General features: G+C 38.9%; 1 protein-coding gene across 6 annotated transcripts in view; it reads left to right on the top strand.

Annotated features, from left to right (window-relative positions):
• Positions 1–15184, top strand: part of ZRANB1 (zinc finger RANBP2-type containing 1) — a 64849-nt gene extending 49665 nt beyond the window's left edge. For all 6 annotated transcript variants that reach the window (XM_066618915.1, XM_066618911.1, XM_066618914.1 and 3 more), the window contains 6 exons: positions 1889–1960; positions 2859–3057; positions 6954–7074; positions 10359–10488; positions 12121–12350; positions 13992–15184. In XM_066618915.1, the coding sequence (XP_066475012.1) occupies positions 1889–1960; positions 2859–3057; positions 6954–7074; positions 10359–10488; positions 12121–12350; positions 13992–14210 (971 nt within the window). In that variant the 3' untranslated portion in view covers positions 14211–15184. The remainder of the gene's footprint in view (positions 1–1888; positions 1961–2858; positions 3058–6953; positions 7075–10358; positions 10489–12120; positions 12351–13991) is intronic.
• The last annotated feature ends 4400 nt before the right edge of the window (positions 15185–19584 follow it).

Genomic DNA, 19584 nt, shown 5'->3' with positions numbered 1-19584 from the left:
GCATTGTTTATTGATAGCATCATGTTGTTTAGATTGGGAAGCTTGAAATAGGAATGTTCATATTAGGTGTCCCTAAAGTAGTATTTTGAAGTTTAATCAAGACCTCTTGATCTGTGCAAGTGCTGCAGCATGTCATGTTTGGATGAGAGAGGGAAGAATGAATGGCACTGCTGGAATCTGTCTTGAAATAGGGCAGAATAGTCTTATCTAGTGCCACCTATCCTTTTCTGCTACCCCACCTTTCTGTTTCCTGTCCAGACTTTACAGGTGTTGGTTGTGGCTACAGCAACAATAAATAGGCATCTCTGTGGGCCCTTCGTTAGACTTTGCAACTCTGTTCTACTGGTATCCTGAGCACCAGTTCCTTGGAAAATGCAGGTTTCAGTGCTCCTTGTGTTCTTGGTTATCTTATTTCTTTATTAAAGGTGTGAATATCCCTAAGAACTATTATTTCTCAGGATTTGTGGCACTTGGGCACCTGCAGGAGCAGTGGTGTAACTATTGGGGTGCAGTCCGCACCAATTGATGCACAAATGGGTGGTAATATCACTAGTGACCAAAATTGCTAAAATTACAGTTTCTAGGAATAATACCATCATGTTATATACCATTGGATGCATAATTTACAGCAGAATGCAATGAAAAACCAGACTGAAATATCTCCATTCTATCAAAAGTTATGGCTAAACACAAAAATGCAACTATCTTATGTAACAGAAAGTACATTTTCTTAATTCAAAACAAACCAATGAGACTGCTTGTTTGAATAGACAATGGGATGTTATGACATAGCATGGAATCAGTAAGGTGTTAGTATGTTGATACCTTTGGCAGGGGGGTTAGACACCACTGGTGACCAGTGGGGCTGTTCTTATGTTCTTATGGCGAAAATTGCTAAAATCATGGTTTGTAGGAATAATGCCATCTTGTTATATATCAATTGATGTATAATTTCATGCATAATGCAGTTTGATAGAACATTGAAATATATGTTCTATCAAAAAGTATAGCCAAAAAACCAGTGGCTATACCAAAAACATCACCCCACCCACCACCCAAGAAATTGCCCTGCCCACTGCATGGAAGGAGGTCCATCTTGGGGATGATGTGCTGGCCTCCTGCATCAGGTGACGCAAGCCCTAGTGATGCTACTGTGCTGGAACAGTACTCTGTGGCATAATGGTGACCCATAACAGATCCTCTTTCTTCAAGTTTCACCATGACTACCACCACTTCCAGTTTGGATGAAATGGGAGGGATGGGACTTGAGCCCCATCATGATTTTGACTGCACAGTGGGCCACAAACTTATGATTAAACTTGAAAAAGAAACTATTTTCTGACTTTGGTGAGTGAGGTAACTTGCATTTATTCTGAACTGAGTTTTAGAGCATTTATTATTGAAATATTATTGAAATAAAAATTATTTATTATTATTTAAAACTGAGTTTTAGAGCAACCTTGCCTGTCATTGATTGTTAGTGAGTCCTGGCTGTGCCTCAGATGCGTGGAAATTCATGATAACCATCTAAGTTCTGAAGTATAAAAAGTGTTTAATATTTGATCCTCAACTGTTAATCCCTGGAAATAAGTAGGAATAGAGGGCCATTGTACATGAATAATGACCGAAGCAACTTTTGTGTGGCTATAGATCTACATGGCAGGCCATTTCATGTGTACCAGCATAACTTATGGATTGATTCCACGTTGTTGTGTACCAGTAGAGAAGAAATAGCTCACCACATACAGTCTCTGCATAGTAACTGTTCCATCAACTCCTGAATGGTAGTCTTATTTTGCAAAGTAGTTCTTAGGTTATTGGAAATTGTGAATTGTGCACTTAAGCTATTTCTCATATATAAGTTACAGACAAAACTTCTTTTTTTCAGATATTGAAGACCTGCCACCAACAGTTCAGGAGAAACTATTTGATGAAGTACTTGATAGGGATGTTCAAAAAGGTAAGTATTATGCATGGCACTATTTGCATGGCACTTTAGAAAGAACTAACTGGTGGTTCTACACACCCAAGACTATGGTTGTTGTTGTTGTTGTTGTTTTTTAAATACTGGAGACTGTGAAGGTCTGATATTTAGGGCCTGGCAAGAAGGTGCATGTCCTGACTTAGAATTTGAGGCCTTTTCACTCCTGTGACCAGTAGCTAGTCTGCATATTAGAAAAATTAGATAGATTACAAATCTGCTTATAGCAGGGAGAAGAAAATTGAAGGCAAGGATTTGCACATGTGCAGTGACACAGGTGTAAATATTGCACATGTTGTAAAAGATGAAAATTGATATTTAACACAATTTTGCTATTGGAGTTGACTGGGCATTTATATAGCACATAAGGAATGTTGTGAGGTGTTCTTTAAATTATAATTTCCTCAGTTACTTATTTGCCAGAAAGTTGTGATTACCAGATCTGCTATAAATCCAGTAATATAAAATTTAGACTTAATGCATTAATGAGAACTTTAATTTCCTCTTTGCTTCTCAATTGCTTAGCAGTGTTGATGTGTTTTCAAGTAAAGTTTTCAGGTCTTTCTACGCTGTGGTGTAATATTGGCTATAGAAGTAGGAGTCATCTTAACAATAGAAAACCTTTGCATTGTTATCCTCAGTGATCCCAACAGAGTTATACATGTGCTCAGTAACTTGTTCTTGCACATGCCATGTCCTTGCTGAATTTGTATGAATATATTTTGCACCTTTATAGGAAATTCAAGATATTCACTGATTTAAAATGAACTTTCCTGTTTAAATGCAACTTCTGAAGGCATGCATGCTAATGTTTGAATAGAAAATATTTTTCATTGGATTTCAGATGAGTAGCAGAGCATTTGTTTCTATTTTGCAGAACTAGAAGAGGAATCACCCATTATAAACTGGTCACTGGAATTGGGTACGCGCTTGGATAGTAGACTTTATGCACTTTGGAATCGGACTGCAGGGGACTGCCTGCTTGATTCAGTACTACAAGCTACCTGGGGCATTTATGATAAGGACTCGGTGCTACGTAAAGCTCTTCATGACAGTTTACATGACTGTTCTCATTGGTAAGCTTTTGGAAATACTTCCGGTGGCAATGACTATAATTCACAGATGTAATAAAAATATTTTCTGCCATCCCTTAGGATAGTATACTGTTAATTTTACCATTTTTCTGTATTCCAAATCTTACAGAACCATAATCTGAATTTGAGTAACCAGTGGGTTACTCAGCTGTTTAGCAGACATTCTGGTAGACTTTAATAAATTCTACTGAAGTTATTGATGCCTGATTATGATTGCAGTAGGATTTAATGGATGTATATCCCAGCATCAAATGAGTTGTGCAAATTATCTTCCAAAAGAACCTAGTCTTTGGATGCTTTCACCAAATGTGTTGAAAAACCGCTTTGACAACAGTACTACTCCAACATGGTCTTATCTACGCAGAGAGAAATCTTATCTGATTGTTCTGTTCAGAAATCAGTAGCTCAGAGGGTGTTGGCTGTTAAGCTATTTTCTGTTTCACTGTATTCTGAGTGATGTAACTTCTTAGCTGATATCTAATTTTTTAGTATTGTATTGGCATGCCTTGTGAAACCCAAGTTTCTAACATCTCCAGCTATTCTGTACTCTTAATCAAAAAGAATTGAGGGGATGTGAAGTGGTCATCTCTTTAAAAGTTTCTTGAGGCACAAGTCCTAGCACATTCTCAAAAATAAGCACCACCCTTGCTGTTATAAAAATGAATGTGTTGTCTTTCCTGTCTATGATAATGGTAACTTTAACTATATTTAATCTGAAAAATTGCCACCTCCTCGGTTCTGACAAACTTGATCTTGCCTTGTTTAATCTGTAACCTGATCAGGCTCTGTTTTTGTTGATCAACTTCACTATTGTAGGAAATGAAGTATCTAAAGATGTCTAGTTTCCACTCAGTCTTTTGCTGTGACCTTTCCACACTTGCTGGTGTTCCATTGGCTCATCTTAATCCCCTCACTTCTATCTACTCCTCTACTATCAAGGTCATTCATTTAGCTCATTACGCTGATCACATACCACTTCTTATTCTTTCCCTGGATTCTTGTCCTCCCCTGGATTCAGCACAAGTGCCTTCTCATATTCAAAGCCCTTCATGTCTTGTCCAGCCTCTCGTCTCTCATGGCTCTACACTTCTGCTAATGATCTCCACTCTTCCAGCTCCATCGCCCTCTACCATTGTATGTACTTCATCTGCTGCTCCCTTGAACAACACTATCCTTTCTCCCTTGCTGCCCTTTATGTGTAGAACCAGGAGCATCTATGGGATGCCCTGATGCCCTTTGAAAATACACCTTCAGATGCCTTTGAAAATACACCTTTTGGGTGAAGCCTTTGATGCACTATCTTATTCCCCATTCCCTGTTGTAACTGAGTTGAGTATATGCAATTGAAGCAATTGCATATGCTTCTGTAGTTTATGCCGCCCCCATCCTCCTCCTTTCCTTGGTGGTCTCCTTTATGTGAGTGTCTGTAAGCCCCTTTGGTCAGACCTGTGTTTTTCTCTGATTGCCATTTACACTGATGGCAGTGTATTAAAAAACAATCGGCACCATGCAGGCTAATTTTTGATATTGTAGTTTCTATATTTATCCCCTTTATATAGTTATTTTTCAGTTACAAATGTAGAGTTCTGCACACTGAACTGACATTGGGCTCAGGGGCTAGGAAAGGCCTCGGCTAGATCAGAAAATCCCCAACACATTGTTAGGGATTTCCTTGGAAGCGCACAGATACTTTTTTGGGAGCATTTGCCTGAAGAAATAACAGAGTGACATGTTCTAGATTACATTTTTTTTAAAAAAGTTAATAAAATATTTAAATTTCACTAATGTTAAGACAATCCAAACAAATAGGACATTTACAAGCTTGTGTGAGCCCCATTTTTAACAGCTCGTTCACTCCGTCCCGCAGAGGTGGGAAAGGCAGTTGCCATGATGAGTGCTTTTGTGTTATCCTGCTTATTTGCTGCTTTCTGCTATGTTTTTGTTGAAGTTCAGGTTCTGAAGTATGTCTACAAACCTCTTTCAGCCTGGCCAGTTGTCTAACTGGAGGAGTTGTATACAGTGGTTTTGGTTTTCTAAACTGGATCTGGTTTGTTGGTTACTATAATTCATCACTGTTACAATAAGGATTGGCTCCTTTTCACACTGTGTGCCAAACTGCAGTGTTTGAGTCAAATTGACAAAAAAACCCTCTAAAAATCAGTGTAGATTTGGGCTTCGTGAGAGACTGGAGAAGGAGCTGGCCTGGTTACTTGTGTCCACCTAGTCCAGCATTTGGATTCTCTTGTCAGGCAGCTGAATGACTTTGGAAACAGTATACACATGGTGTGAGGTCAATGGTGTTTCCCCTACTTAGCCCCCCCCCCACACCTGTCATTCATAGTTGTACTGTTTTGGAGGTTCTATTGAGTTGTGGTTATCATGGCTGATATGAGGACCTTTGGGTAGATAGAAATCAGGAAGCTGTGGTGGCAGTGGCTTAGCAGAAGCCTTACAGCACCCCACTCTTTAGTCTGCTGCTCTCTTCTTTCTTGTCTTGTCTGCTCTCTTAGGTACTTTCTGGCCACTTAACCGTTCTCTGCTGTTGACAATGCTGAGCCTTTTCCAGAATGTACTTTATTAGGGAACTAAAAAGGGAGCAAATGTCTGTTCTGATAGTAGGAAGCCTCCGTAGACCTTGAAGAACGGGCTAGCAATGAAAATTGCATTTTTATGAAAGCCTGGCAATCTCTGACCAAGCAAATTTTATTTAAGTAGGCTGGTTATATTGGACATGTTCTTCAGAAATGAAAATACTTGTTTTTCACATTATGTGAGGGGGGAGGGAAAGGTGAGACACACGGTTGAGACAGAACAAAGTTTTCCTGTCTTATCCAAGTGTCTTGTTGCTGGCTGTGAACAGCAGCTTAGTTATTATACCTGCTGTATCAAGGATCCGTTTCTAGTAGCTCTTGTGTAATTCTGAGATGAAGAGAAAATAGGATAAAATGAATCCCCTGAATTTCTTCTCCAATTTGAACATGATGTTTCACTTCCTACCTGTGAACTGAAACTAGAGGACAGTGGCACAGTGTTAGCTACTGGTAGTTTATTGGACAGTTACAAATCCTGTAGTAGGCCAGGATAGGCAAGAGGGTAAACAACTGGCAGCGCTCTCTGTGTTTTGAGTTATGAATAACTGCTAGCACGAGTAGCTGTGTGAACAGTGCAAGACAGGAAGGAACAGTCACAGTATCTGTTGCAAGGGGATTGGTCATCACTGGTGTGCCATTGCCTGTTCTGTGAATACTGTTGTCCCACAGTATGCTGTGTAATGCAGCCAAATATTTGCATGAGGAATTATTTGCATAAATTGGCACTGGTTCATAAGTTATGAATTGACTCTGAATCTCCTTTGCAAAGCTGCCTCTCCTTCAGAGACAGTTCTGTAGTAGTAGAGCATGCTGCCATCTCTGTTCTGGTTGCTACTCAAGTGCATGGCTGTTGAAATGTTAACTCTTAAAGAGATTGGATCAAGACAGTGCTAAGCAACCTCCTAATTTGGGAAAGGTGAGATTATTAAAGCATAACTGTGTATGAGTGTCATGTGAACCGAACATAATCTTCATCTGTCATGGTTTAATTCATTACTTTTGGTATTGCAATATGTCCTTGCAATGAGCAGACTATTCTATACTAACTGTATTTGGAGAAGGGTGCTCAAAGTATTGCAAACCAGGATAGAATTAATCTTAGAATAGCACTTACTTACGTATTTACTGTAATTTTCATTCTCTTTATCCAGCACCCAATACAAAATAAGATTGAAGAAGCAAGAACATCAAGGATCTTTGCCTGAGCTGCCCTCATAGGGTGTAGTTGCACAAGTCAGAATGATTTGGAATACATGACAAAACTGCTTTTATGTGTGCTCCTTATAGGTTCTATACCCGATGGAAAGAATGGGAGTCATGGTATTCCCAAAGCTTTGGTTTACACTTTTCACTGCGAGAGGAACAATGGCAAGAAGACTGGGCATTTATACTCTCCCTTGCGAGTCAGGTAAGACAGTTATCTCTTAGGACGACGAGCATGGCATTTGTGTTATTCACACAAAAGTCTGGAGTCTGTATTTTTTTTTGCTCTTTTTCTGAGTATGAGTTGGCCTAGAGTTTGTTTAAAACTGCACATGTGTAAAATGGAGAAAAGTGTGATGGGTATGTAGAGGGTGCTTTAGCATTTGGCCTCTGCCATGGTTCCATTCGTGACTGCATGTGCCCCATACTATTGATATTAGGAAAAGAAGCCTTGGTCGTAAAAGCCGATGGAAACTTGTAATGCTGTGCATAGTTGGACATGAATTAGGATCAGAATCATAGCGGGGCAAACCCCTGCTGCTCCCCCCCCCCATTTCCCTGTGATCCCCACCCAATGTGCCAATTATTTTTTTTAAAGAAATACCTCCGGACCAATTTATGCATTCTGCATATCACGTAATTTGGTACTAAGACTAGCTGCCTGAAGTTCAAGCTCAGTCGTAAAAAAATAAACATGGTTTTCACCAAATTTTAAAAATCTTAAATTTAACTTAGAGAGAGTTTCTTTCAATGGCCCTCTAACCTTTGAAATGTTCTGAAAACATTTGACCCTGTTGTAGAATAATATTTATAATAGTACTTTCCCCAATTTACTATCTGCAGGTGCAGCCACAAACTTGAGTAGATCATTTTCATTCATTCATAAAGTAAATACTTGTTTAGTATTTAATTGATTTCTACTGATTTTAGTAGATCTTACTTGGGCTTAATTGTGCCCACTCTGTTAGTTCATATATTAAAATCCGAACTTCCATAAGTTGTATGTGTACTTAACTAGTGTAGATTATATCTGTAAGACAGCTGGTAGCAGTTAAGAGACTGAACTATAAATCAAAGTGCCTCTGGTTTGAATCTCGCCTTTTCTGCGAACTAACTAGGTGGCCTGAGGGAAGCCCACTTCCTCTCAGCACCCCAAGCTACCATATGGAAATAATACTGTCAGCCCACATCTTCTGCACAATAGACTCACTCAAATTCAAGTATACATGCTCAGTTTAAATAGTGAATGTGACTCTACCTGCCATTCTACTTTATGCCCTGGAGCGAGACTGAAATAGGAGAACAAGCTGCTGTTTCCACATTTCCAAAGTGTGCCTTGTACTTTGCTTTCAGTTCTAAAGATGCTGTTTGTTGACCTTAAGGGAGTTTTGACTACATGTGATTTTTGTTTTATGTGCTAACCTCACAACTTAACCCTTATATAAGATGCAGGCTGACTGTACTTACCTTATTGTGTTGTCATAGTCCTTGAAAGCCTTATACAATTTTTTAATTATTTAATCATGATTACTTTAAATGCATACTTGCTCATAGAGTATCTCCCAGTGATGAACTGTTGAAAACTTGTTACAAATAAACATGTGTAAACATGCGTATCAGTGCACTAGATTGAAGTTCGTGGCAATCATTTGCTATTTATGGTAAAACCACTTATAAAATATTTTGAAAACTTGAACAGCTTAGATCTCAAATATCGACACTGTCTTAGGAAATGACATTTGTAGTGGTCTTGTTCATGGGTAATTTTCCTAGATGCTTCACCATAATTAAGCTTCTGCAGGTGAGCTACAAGATTGCACAATACCTACACACTCTCCTAGATCCTGCTGTGAGTCTTCATTGCTATTAAATGTTACATTGACCCTGAAGCATTAACCATGATGAGGGCTAAGCAGGATTTCCACATATTCAGCTTGGAACATCCGTTTTAATATTACACTCTAGTAATTGGAGGTGTTACATTTGCTGTGGCTCATTTGAGTGAGACTATTCCACTATAGTCTATGTTCATCACTGCAAAGTACACTGGTTGAGAGACTTTTTATGTCTGTAAAGCCATTTTCTTAGAAAAAACTAATTGCCAGAAGATGTTGTCTTGGGATGTAGATAGGAACTTGCTAAAATCATATTAGCTAATAGTCTATGTGTGTTTCAGTTCTGGATGGCATATTTCTACCATAAAGTTGCTTAATTTGTCATTTAGAGCTTGGTTGGAGCCCTTTGGATTTTTTCCAGTCCTACTTGGATCTCAGCTTGGGTGTTCTGGGCCAGTGCCAATGTCCAGCAGTAACTGTTTTGCTTGGGTGACTGAACTTGTGCCAAAAAATGAGTGAATCTGGGCACAGACCACAGTTGATCACACAACTTCCCCTTGTTTCTCACTGGACAACTGTTCTCAAGCATCACAGAATATCATTGTGTGTAATGCGCTTGATTAGTGTTGATCATTACTTCATTCTGGGTATTTTGAGATGTCACAGAATAAACAGTTACATTGAGAGCAAGATTGCCAAAATGTGTCACGAAGTAAGACGCAGGTTAGAAGGACATCTTGGAATAGAAACTCTCATGCAGCTTCAATGTAATTTGCTGGTGGTGGTACTGAAATGGCATCAGATGTCATGATGATGATGATGATGTTGAAATTTATTTGCAGAATGCTTTTCTATAAAATTGTACAAAGCATTGTATGCATTTAGGATTTTGTTAGGTATATTGGCATTCTGGGACCAAGGCTGCAATTCTAAACACACTTACCTCGGAGTAAGCTCCGTTGAATTTTCCAAAACTTGCTTCTATGTGAATACTCTTAGGGTTGCCGTGCAATCTGATTCTCATTTTGCACAGATTACTGTACAGATTACTGTTTGTGGCAACCACAATAATCTGAAACCTACTGAAAGTGAATGCAGTCTGTATATTAGAAACGAGAGTTTTATAATTAGAGGTGTTTTTAAACATTTTCATTTTTCGCAGATTTTGCTTCACTGAAATGAGAAGTGCAGAAAATGATGTTATGTGTTTTTATTACGACACATTTTTATAAATTATAATCACCTTAAAAGTGCACTGGGTAGGTGGTATAGTGGTATAGATGCAGCCACAGTCATTACCCATGCAGTCCCCCCCCCCCTCCAGCCTAACCAGCCTAAAGTGACCAATATGTAGAGGTGTTCAACAAGTTTTTTGCAGATTTTTTAAAACAAAAATTAGACGTGCAGAAAGCGGTGTTATATATTTTTATTTCACCGAAAGAAATCTACCTCTAGTGATAAGCTACATCTAGTAGATACTGCCTTAAAGATATGTTTGATCCAAGAGTAATTGGTTTGGTTTAGAAATCTATCATTTGGTCAAGAATTTCAGCTATATGAAAATTCTGCAGAAAATAGAAACTCAGTTTAATTGTTGTCAGGTTTGTGAGAGATGACGTTTTGTTTCAGATATTCTTCTTCTTCTTTCATACAGCCTGGAGCAAGTTTGGAACAGACACACATTTTTGTACTTGCACATATTCTTAGAAGACCAATTATAGTTTATGGAGTAAAATATTATAAAAGTTTCCGGGGAGAAACATTAGGATATACCCGTTTTCAAGGTAAGTGTGAGCATGATCTAATAAAAAGGTTAATTTTTTTTAAAATGTAGAACGAAGAGCTGTTGTGAAATGTCATAATTTGACAGAGTAGTAAACTCTATAACAAAAGCGGTGTGTGGATAGGTCCCTATCTAACTATTGTCTTATCTAGTTGTTGATAGTGAATCCTTATAACACAATAGCAACTGACAAGAGATTTGGGTTGCATTCCCTATGGAGAAGGGATTAAAAAAATATTTTAAATGCCCCTAAACGTACATTACAAATGAGATAATGACAGCCTTTACATTTTGTGGGTTTTTTCCCCTGTTTTTAGGAATGGACAAAAATGTATAAAACATTTCTAGAGTTAGTACAAGGAATTCTCAAGGTGCTACGAAAGGAGGCTTCTTGCTGAATTTTGTGCAAGAATTATGATGTAGAATTCCTAATGTTAATTTCTGTTGGCTCAACATAAATTGGGCTTATTGATATTGCACTGTGCAATACAACACGTCACAGTGCTGTAGAGTGGTGGGCATGATTTTCTGTTACTACAGCACAGTAAATACTCTGTAGAAAAGAGGACAGCTTTTGACACAAAATGTTTACACCTTATTGCAGTTTTATGTATTCGGTTGTTGCTTTGTCTCTGCTGCTGTGAAGGAAAAGTATGGTGTTAAGGAAAGATGCTGTATGCTATTCGCTGCACACAGTTTTTCTCCGTAGGAGCATAGTGCAGAGATAAAAGGCACGAGGCTGCACTTAGTTATAACACAAACACACTTTGGTGGTGCTTGGTTCCAGGGTATAAAGGTGAAATATCAGTGCACTCTGGTAGTCTGTGAAAAGTCCTAGTGAGATATAGGATAGAATGTCTTAATTTTTTTAGCTATTGTAAAGACTGCATTACTTTGCCCAGCGTTCATCTATGATAACTTGAAGTGGGGACTGTACTAAATGAATACAAGAGGCCCATTGGCCTGTTTTCTGTTGGTAGGCATGCTGAAGGTAGCCTCATGTGTAAATGCATTGGACACAGTTCATCTATGAAAGGTTGCTATGTTACACATACACTTGTATTACTCACTGCTATTTTTAAACTCTCTCAAGGCAGGGCACGTTCCCAGCTTAGATGTTTTGCTGCAGTCTCTGAAGTACTTCTGATGTCCCTAGAAGGCAAGCACAGGATGAGAGATTCAGTTATGCATAACGAGAGGCTGTGGAGATTAGGATAATTGACATTGGACAGAATAAGACTTTGTTCCACTGCTTGAGCATACAGGACAGTTGTTGTTTTGGTGGTATCAAAATGGAATGCCTAAGTAGAGTATTAGGTTTGTTGTCTGCCTCTCTGATGCTATTTCCCTTGGACTTGGGTCCAACCCTCTTCAGTGCCAACTTGAGCAAGGGAGGGTGTGTTTGTCATATCTGTAGGGTGACTAGTGGATACCACTAGGATAAAATTACAGCAGTGTTGTACCCACTAATCTAAACAGTCAGTGACTTACTGTGCTTAAAGGTATATCATGGCTTAAGTATATTAGGGATGCACATTGTAATACTGTTTTGTGTTCTGTCTTCAGATGAAAACTTTCACCCCAAATCATCATTGTTCAAACTGTGGTCTTTCCCTTGCACTCTTCTTTTTAGGTGTATATTTGCCTTTGTTGTGGGAACAGAGTTTTTGTTGGAAAAGCCCTATTGCTCTGGGCTACACGAGGGGCCACTTCTCTGCTTTGGTTGCCATGGAGAATGATGGTTATGGCAATCGAGGTGCTGGTGCTAACTTGAACACTGATGATGATGTTACTATTACTTTTTTACCACTGGTTGACAGTGAAAGGAAGTTGCTGCACATTCACTTTCTGTCTGCTCAAGAGGTAAGAAACATTAAACAGTGCAGATAGTTCAGGCAAGTTTCTAGAATAAATCTTCAGCAGGAAAAAAGCCCCCAAGGAGACCCTGAATCCTGGGCATAGGTCTAGTGGTCTATACCTAGAGGTATTTGAAATTTTACTCACATTTATTTATTTTACTCCAAAGTAAGCCCACTGTGTTCAGGAAGGCTGTAAGCCTATCTTACTCGCTGGAAACAAACACCTCTTACAGCAGTGGTTCCCAAACTGTAGGTTGGGACTTACTGGTGAGTCTCGATCTGATTTTTGGTGAATGGCCAAAGGGTGATGGAAAGATCAGATAACTAACTGCCTCAAGCCCTAAGACTAGTGGAAAAATTAGATACCCTGCAAAGAGTTCAGCTCCTGTAGTTGCAAGATAGCTGCTAACTGCCCTGCAAGGAGCTGAGTTTCCCCAGTTTATAAACTTGTGTAAATATAGAGAGAAAACTTGAGGGTCTTTTTATTGTTGTTCTTACCTAAAAATAAAAAGTTCTCTGTAGATCCACTTTTTAAAGTCTGGTGAATCTATTTTGGTCCCGACAGAATATTTTTAAAAGTTGGTCCTGGTGCTGAAAAGTTTGGGAACCACTAATCTGTAGCTCCCTTGATGAGGAAACATTTTGAAGAGGTTCCAGTAATTTATGAATAAAGGATGTAATGTGTTAGCCCAAATTGTATGTAAAAATTTGCTTTTGGGTTCAATTGTCTGGTACTGTTGTGATAGTGGAACAACTCTCTCTGCAGAAACTGGAACAGGGTTGCTACAGGCTCTAGGGCAACACTCTGCTTTGGGCTTCCTTTGACTGCCTGTGTCAATGAGAGGTGGCCACAAGACAGTTCCTTCCAACCTCTCCTTTGGCAGAATTGGGGGAAAGAGAATCTCCCCTCCCCCCCATATTTGGTGGCAGGGTGTCGTCCTCTTCCTCCCACTTGGGAATGATGAATGGAAAGAGGAGTTGTCACAGCTGCACAATCCCATAGCATTTCACTGGCCAGTGAGCTTTATTCCTCAAATGCCTCCCTCTTTGATGGGGAAGACTGAAGCTGCCACGAGTCTTTCAGGAGATTTGCCCCACTAGTTCCACTAGAACAGAGGGATTCAGGTGCTTTGGTCAAGTGTGTCTCTTCTTGGGCATGGGCTCTCAGCTGATACTGGTGATGCCCCAGCTTTTAAATCAGAACTGACATGTAGCCTTGAGCTGCAGACTGAACTCTTTCATTTATGTGACTAGAAATGACCAGATGAGGGTATATGGAAAAGTTTACAAGACTCCTTTATAACCTTTAACCATGCTGTTGCATCCTCAGTAAAGAGAAGCACACAGTCTATAACTGAAAAGATGGATTTTAATTGGTGCATTCTTGTGGGTGGACTGGACTTTCAAATCTGCTTTAGTAATGTGTGGATTTAAAACTGAGAGTTTGCTGTTATGTCAGATTAACTTGCATGGAGTGAAAAAGTGCAATCTTAGTGTAATATACTATATAGGAATTTGATAGTCTCAGTCATAACATATTGTTGTCCCAGCCTCATTGTTGGCTGTTTTGAATATTTATTTTATTAAAATCAAAGTTGATAATGCAAATTGAAGCATGTGCTAAGTATTTTTTCTCTCCCTGAAGATTGGTAATGAGGAACAGCAAGAGAAGTTGCTCAGGGAGTGGCTGGACTGTTGTGTGACGGAGGGTGGAGTCCTAGTTGCAATGCAGAAAAGCTCTCGCCGACGTAACCATCCCCTGGTAACGCAGATGGTGGAGAAATGGCTTGACCGTTATAGACAAATCCGCCCCTGTACATCCCTTTCAGATGGAGAGGAAGATGAAGATGACGATGATGAATGATAAAATGGAGATACCTGGATGTGTATAATGTATGGTGGCCACCCCAGTGCCTGGGGGGTGCTCTAGCATTTGTTACATAATGACCCAATTGCAGCAGGAAGCAGTCCGCATAGGATTTTTAATCAGCACGGGGAGAATTCAGAGGCTCATCTGGTGTGAACACAGCTCCTTTGGTTGGACTAGCATTTGTAAAAACAAAATCCTAATTTTATTACCAAGACAGAGAACATTTTTCTTTCCAGTTGTACATCTGTCTATAAATGTACCGCATGTAGTCGTGTAAAAGTTGTGTAATAGGAAAAAAGTATTACCAGCAACTTAAAATTATTGAAAAAATTTCTTTGGAATAAGGGCACTTAAAAAGCACATAGTAGATGGATATCCATTTCTTTTGAGACTTACAGTAAACTTTGTTAATCTGTATCACTTCTTAAGCATTCTGGCACATTTCCCTGAAAGTTGATTTTAATATGAAATCCTGATAATGCCCAAGTCAGATCATGGGGTGTTTTTTTGTTTTTTGTTTCTGTTGAAGCCATCTATCCAGAGTAAGTCAGAACTATGAACAAGTTTATTTTATTACGATTTGAATTACTGCTGTGCCCATTTATAATAAAATGTTAAAAGTGGAAAATAATCTATGGAAGGGATGATAAATTGATTGAGTGACCCTTTGTTTTCTGTAGAGCTTTCTCTGTTATCCATTCATATTTTGTAACATTTCTTTGGGCTAGTTTTTTTTTTCCTTTCAGCCTACCTAAAATAGTCAGACATCTCTTTCAGAGTTGTATGCTAAACAATTGTGTGGAATTTCGCTACATCCAAACTGAATTGAGAATTGCATTTTTGTCCAAACCCGGTCTTTCTGTGAGTTGTACAATAGAAATTACTATTTTATCAAGCCTTTCCCCTGCAACTTAAAATCGCCTCCATTGAGGAGCACTCCTTGGTCATTAAAATTGAGTGAGAAAGCACTTTGGCAGTTTTCCTTACAAGCCTTCATTCTAAAGTTTTTTTTAAAGTACTGTATATTATCTCTTCTTGGTATGTAAACTTTGGAATATTTTGCATGTTGATTGATTGTGGCCACATTTGAATATGTAAGTTTCCTGAAAGTATAAATTCAGAATATATTCTCCAGTAGAAAATCTTTTTATTATACAATAACTTTAGCCATGCTATCTTTTAAAAGGATATATCCTATCCAAGCCTCACTTTAAAACACTAAAAGTTGAATAGTTTTGTATGCATAAAGCAGATCTTGATAAGCACTTTTTGAAGATTAATGATGGTGGAAATGACAGAGAACCTTTTGCAAAATAGATTTTCCTCCTTTAATAAGAATCTGGACAGAAGCCCTACATATACATATTTTTACATTCTAAAAAACTATAGGAATTCTTCAGAATTTGCTGCTTTAAAAAAAATGTGGCGCAGGTGGTGTTGAAATGTATACTCTAAAAAAAACATCCTGGTAAATCTACACTGGATTTCTTCAAGGTACTACATTGAAGAAATTCAATAATACAACTTTTATCACCTCTGAAACAAGCGTTTTATGAAGTGTGTATTTTTAGTCATTGGTTCTCTCTTGCTGCATGCAGAAAAAGAATGCAGGTTTACCTATGATGAATTAGATTTCCTCAGCAGTTGGCTAATTGGATTTATCTTCTAAAAACAGGTTCTCCATTAATGTAGAATCCTAATTTTTGAGTTTTCTAAATGCACTCTTGATGTAAAGTTAATCTCTTCCCTTCCCCACTTACCGTGATGAAATCCCTGTATTTCTGGACCAGTGGAATAATCCAAGTGATTATGCTTCGTGGGAAGAGGTAGCTGCTTAAAATAAGGCTGTACCCCAAATATGAGTTGCTGTGCTAAGTGAAGCACTAGTAGTGGTTTACAGTGAACTACAGCTTTCCTAAATATAAGCACCACTTTTCTTCAGTTTGTTGCCCTAATGGGAAAAATGGCCAACCCTCTAGACCCATGCTAGTAACAAAACATATGGTGGTTAAAGTCTCTTTGACTGAGAGTGTGTTTGCTGTCAAAATAAAAATGACAAGTGTGAAGTTTTGTTGACTCGTATTCCCACATGCTGTCCAGCTACACAGGTGACAATATTCAAGCCGTTTCTTGTAATGTAATTTCAGTACATCCCCATGATGATGAATGGAGGTTAGTGGTTTTATAGATTATAACTCCAGTAACTAACTCAGCACCTGTTTGAAATCGTGGCTGCACCTTGAACATTGGTTACAATAATGCATGGACGTTTAACTTAATATGTCCTTAAAAAAACAAAACTAGGCTTTTCAAGTGGGATTGTCTTCTACATTGGAACTGACTTAAAATGGCACCACAGTCTAAAGGGCAAGGTCTAGTTGTTTTGAGTTTATTCTATAGTACTTTGTTGTGTGACTGTAGAACACTTTAAAACCAGTCTTTCTTCCATACTGCTGATATGCCTTTTGAGCTGTAGTGGGTTTTTTTTTCCTGCTATGTTAATCGGTTTTGCCTACTTGCTGTTGAAGCTTGCTGCCCCCCCCTTTTAAGAAAATCACTACAGTGCAGGCTGAAGAGTAATGCCTTGTTAACACAATGGCTTCTCATCTCTTCACCACCACCATTTCCTACATAATTATTTAGCATCCTTTGGAAATTCTGTTCTACTGCTATGGGCCCCTGCCGTCTGAATGACCTCAGTGTTTTGTAAACACTTCAATGACAAACATCCCCATATTTGGTTACTTATCCTATTTATCTTATTAATGGACTTTCAGAACTACACCTGCTAGAAGTTTTGACTTCAGCCTGACTGGAAAAAATGTGGTTTTAGTTTTTAACTGGAAAGCTTTATTACAGTCTATTATCGGAAAGTATTATGAAGTGACCTGCCTCAGAGTAACCAAATTTTGTGCCAGAAGGTCCTAGCCTATTCATTGGTGGTAGAAGAGACAGCCTTGGATGCAACTATCCTGCTTTTAAGTGTCCATTTTCATCTGCATTAACTATGTGTATCTGGAATGCCACTGCTTGGTTTAACAACAAAGCTCCAAAAATAGCAGCTTCTGAAAATCACTAATGCCAGTGTAAATGTTCTCTTTCACCTTCATTTGTGTGGCTTCCTAAATGTTCTCTGTAAATTCACAAATGTTCCTTTTCCCGATTGCTCTATACTGGTGTCTATGGTAAGTTATTCATAATTACAGTGTTAGATCATTGACACAGCTATGAAGTTGACTCCCTTGAACATGTTCAAAGCTGGTAATGTGCTTTTCCATTAATTTAAAACAAAACAAATACAAGTTTTGTAATGATGATATGCTTTCTATTTTTTGTCTCAATATATTTTGTTTTTTCCCCTACCCCAAACTTCAGTGTATTATTTCCACCAAATTCATTTTGCAAGGGCTACACAGATTCCCTCAGCAGTTTCAAATAGTGGTGTATCTTTATGACTAAACTTCTGTAGAATCATTGCTTTAAGCTAGTAGGGCCCTGAGTTTAAACCTGTCATGAAATTGAATTTATAGCATCCAGCATGACCCCAGTTTTTTCTGTTGCACGTTCAGCTCTTACTTGACTGATGCTATGCTAAGGGTTGAAGCGGGGGAGAAGAAAAGAGGGGAGTTGCTGCCCTCTGCTGGCTTGGTATCACATTCTAGGGGTTCTGAAATAGTCTAAAGCAACATCCATAATCTTTATAGAGCTGATTTACAATTTCCTGTGATTAGAGCTGTTGCACTACAGATTAGAGGAGGGGTATCAATCTCATTTCATATAGTGGGCTGAACAGCCTGCTGTTGGCTGGAAGTGACATCATTAAGCAGATGGCCAGAAATAACCACTTTGTTCTCACATAGAAACTCATTAGCTGCAAATGACAAAAGGGAAAATGTGCAAATCTTGTTAATGTCAAGACATGAGAAAGTCAAATTATAAGGGAGGGTGGAGATCACCCTTTGGGCCTTATAGTTGACACCCTAGATTAAATGGTAGGAAGCAAAGGGGGGTGAGTAAAAATGTAGTGATAGCTAATCTGTAAAAGTAAATTCATGTATAATCATGGAAGTGTGTAGGAGGGTACAGCATAATACAGTCAACCTTGACCATACTTCTGTATTGCATATCACTGCTGGCATAAATAGGTATGTTTAAAAAATTGCATTTGTCTGGCCAGCCTGCTGCAGCCCCTCTGTGTGCAAACATGACATGAATTAAAGTGTAGCAACTGCTGGCTTCTACTTTTAAGGGCCTTGCAGAATAATATGTGGCCCTCAGAAGAGCGGATTTTCAGCTTCTACGTTCTCATTACCCCTGCTTCTCCAGCATGCTCCCTCTAGTAAGAGCAGGAAGATTGTGAAACCAAACAGTTGCATGTATGTGTGGCTTTCCTAGGGTGCCTGTCATCTCCCCTTGTGCTAAACAGCAGCAGGCCTGGAAGAGATAAGATCCACTCCATCCTACCACAGTTGTAGCTTGGCAGGGTATGGTCTGGTTTTATATCATGTGAGGATCATGTCTTTGCCTGAAATGGTTGCAAAGCCCCACAAACACAGCAAGTTTTTTTTTTATACTTGGCACAGAAGTTGCCTGAAGCAGGAACAATTGCATCTGAGAATGTAGACCATCTTGTTTCAGGCATTAGGCAGTTTTGAACAGACAAAAGTCTTGATGAGGGAACATCAACACTGGGCATGGCTGTATAGAGAGGCCCTCAAAATATACGAGCACTGTAATATGAACAGAAAAGAGGAAACCGCCTTAGCCCTGCCTAGACTCCTGTGCTCAGTAAAACACATTTATAGTCGGGCATCTTCAATCATCCAATTGCTGTTCACTCCCACTCCCCATTACCTCATCACCTAGCTGTTCCTTTCCAACTTTCTTAAAGGCCCCTATTGATTCCTTATTGAATCTTAATCTTGGAGTGAACAGCAATTGGCTGGTTGAAGATGGCCTGACTATAAATGTCCTCAGTCTTTCCCTTACATTTAGATGGGACTGAGTTTTGCTAGAAGCAGGAGCACTTACCTATGCGTAGTGCTCTTTTTCTGTGAGCTTTTGGCTAGGATACACTCTAATTTTTGGCTTGAGGCAGTAGAGGGCAATACTATGTTGTGAATTTTGAGATAGGGTGGTCAGATCATTCCCTTGAGAGCCACAAAGAGGTGGGGCAAAATATTGGGATTTATTCAGACTTTTTTGGATTGTGGGCTGGGAACCCAAAAATGCATTTCTCTCTCAGTGACAATTCTGGGCACAGAAACTTCGTATCTGTTTGGTGTTAATTGCTCTCATGGCTTGAAAGTATGGTCTCTTTAAATAGTGTCAAGGACATAGAGGGCCTCATCCAACTCTAATTATAGAA

Source organism: Tiliqua scincoides, chromosome 3 (assembly GCF_035046505.1).
Source record: "Tiliqua scincoides isolate rTilSci1 chromosome 3, rTilSci1.hap2, whole genome shotgun sequence".
In the NCBI taxonomy this organism is placed as follows: Eukaryota; Metazoa; Chordata; class Lepidosauria; order Squamata; family Scincidae; genus Tiliqua; species Tiliqua scincoides.
Note: the sequence above shows the minus strand (reverse complement) of the source record. Positions and strands in the feature narration are given on the sequence as shown.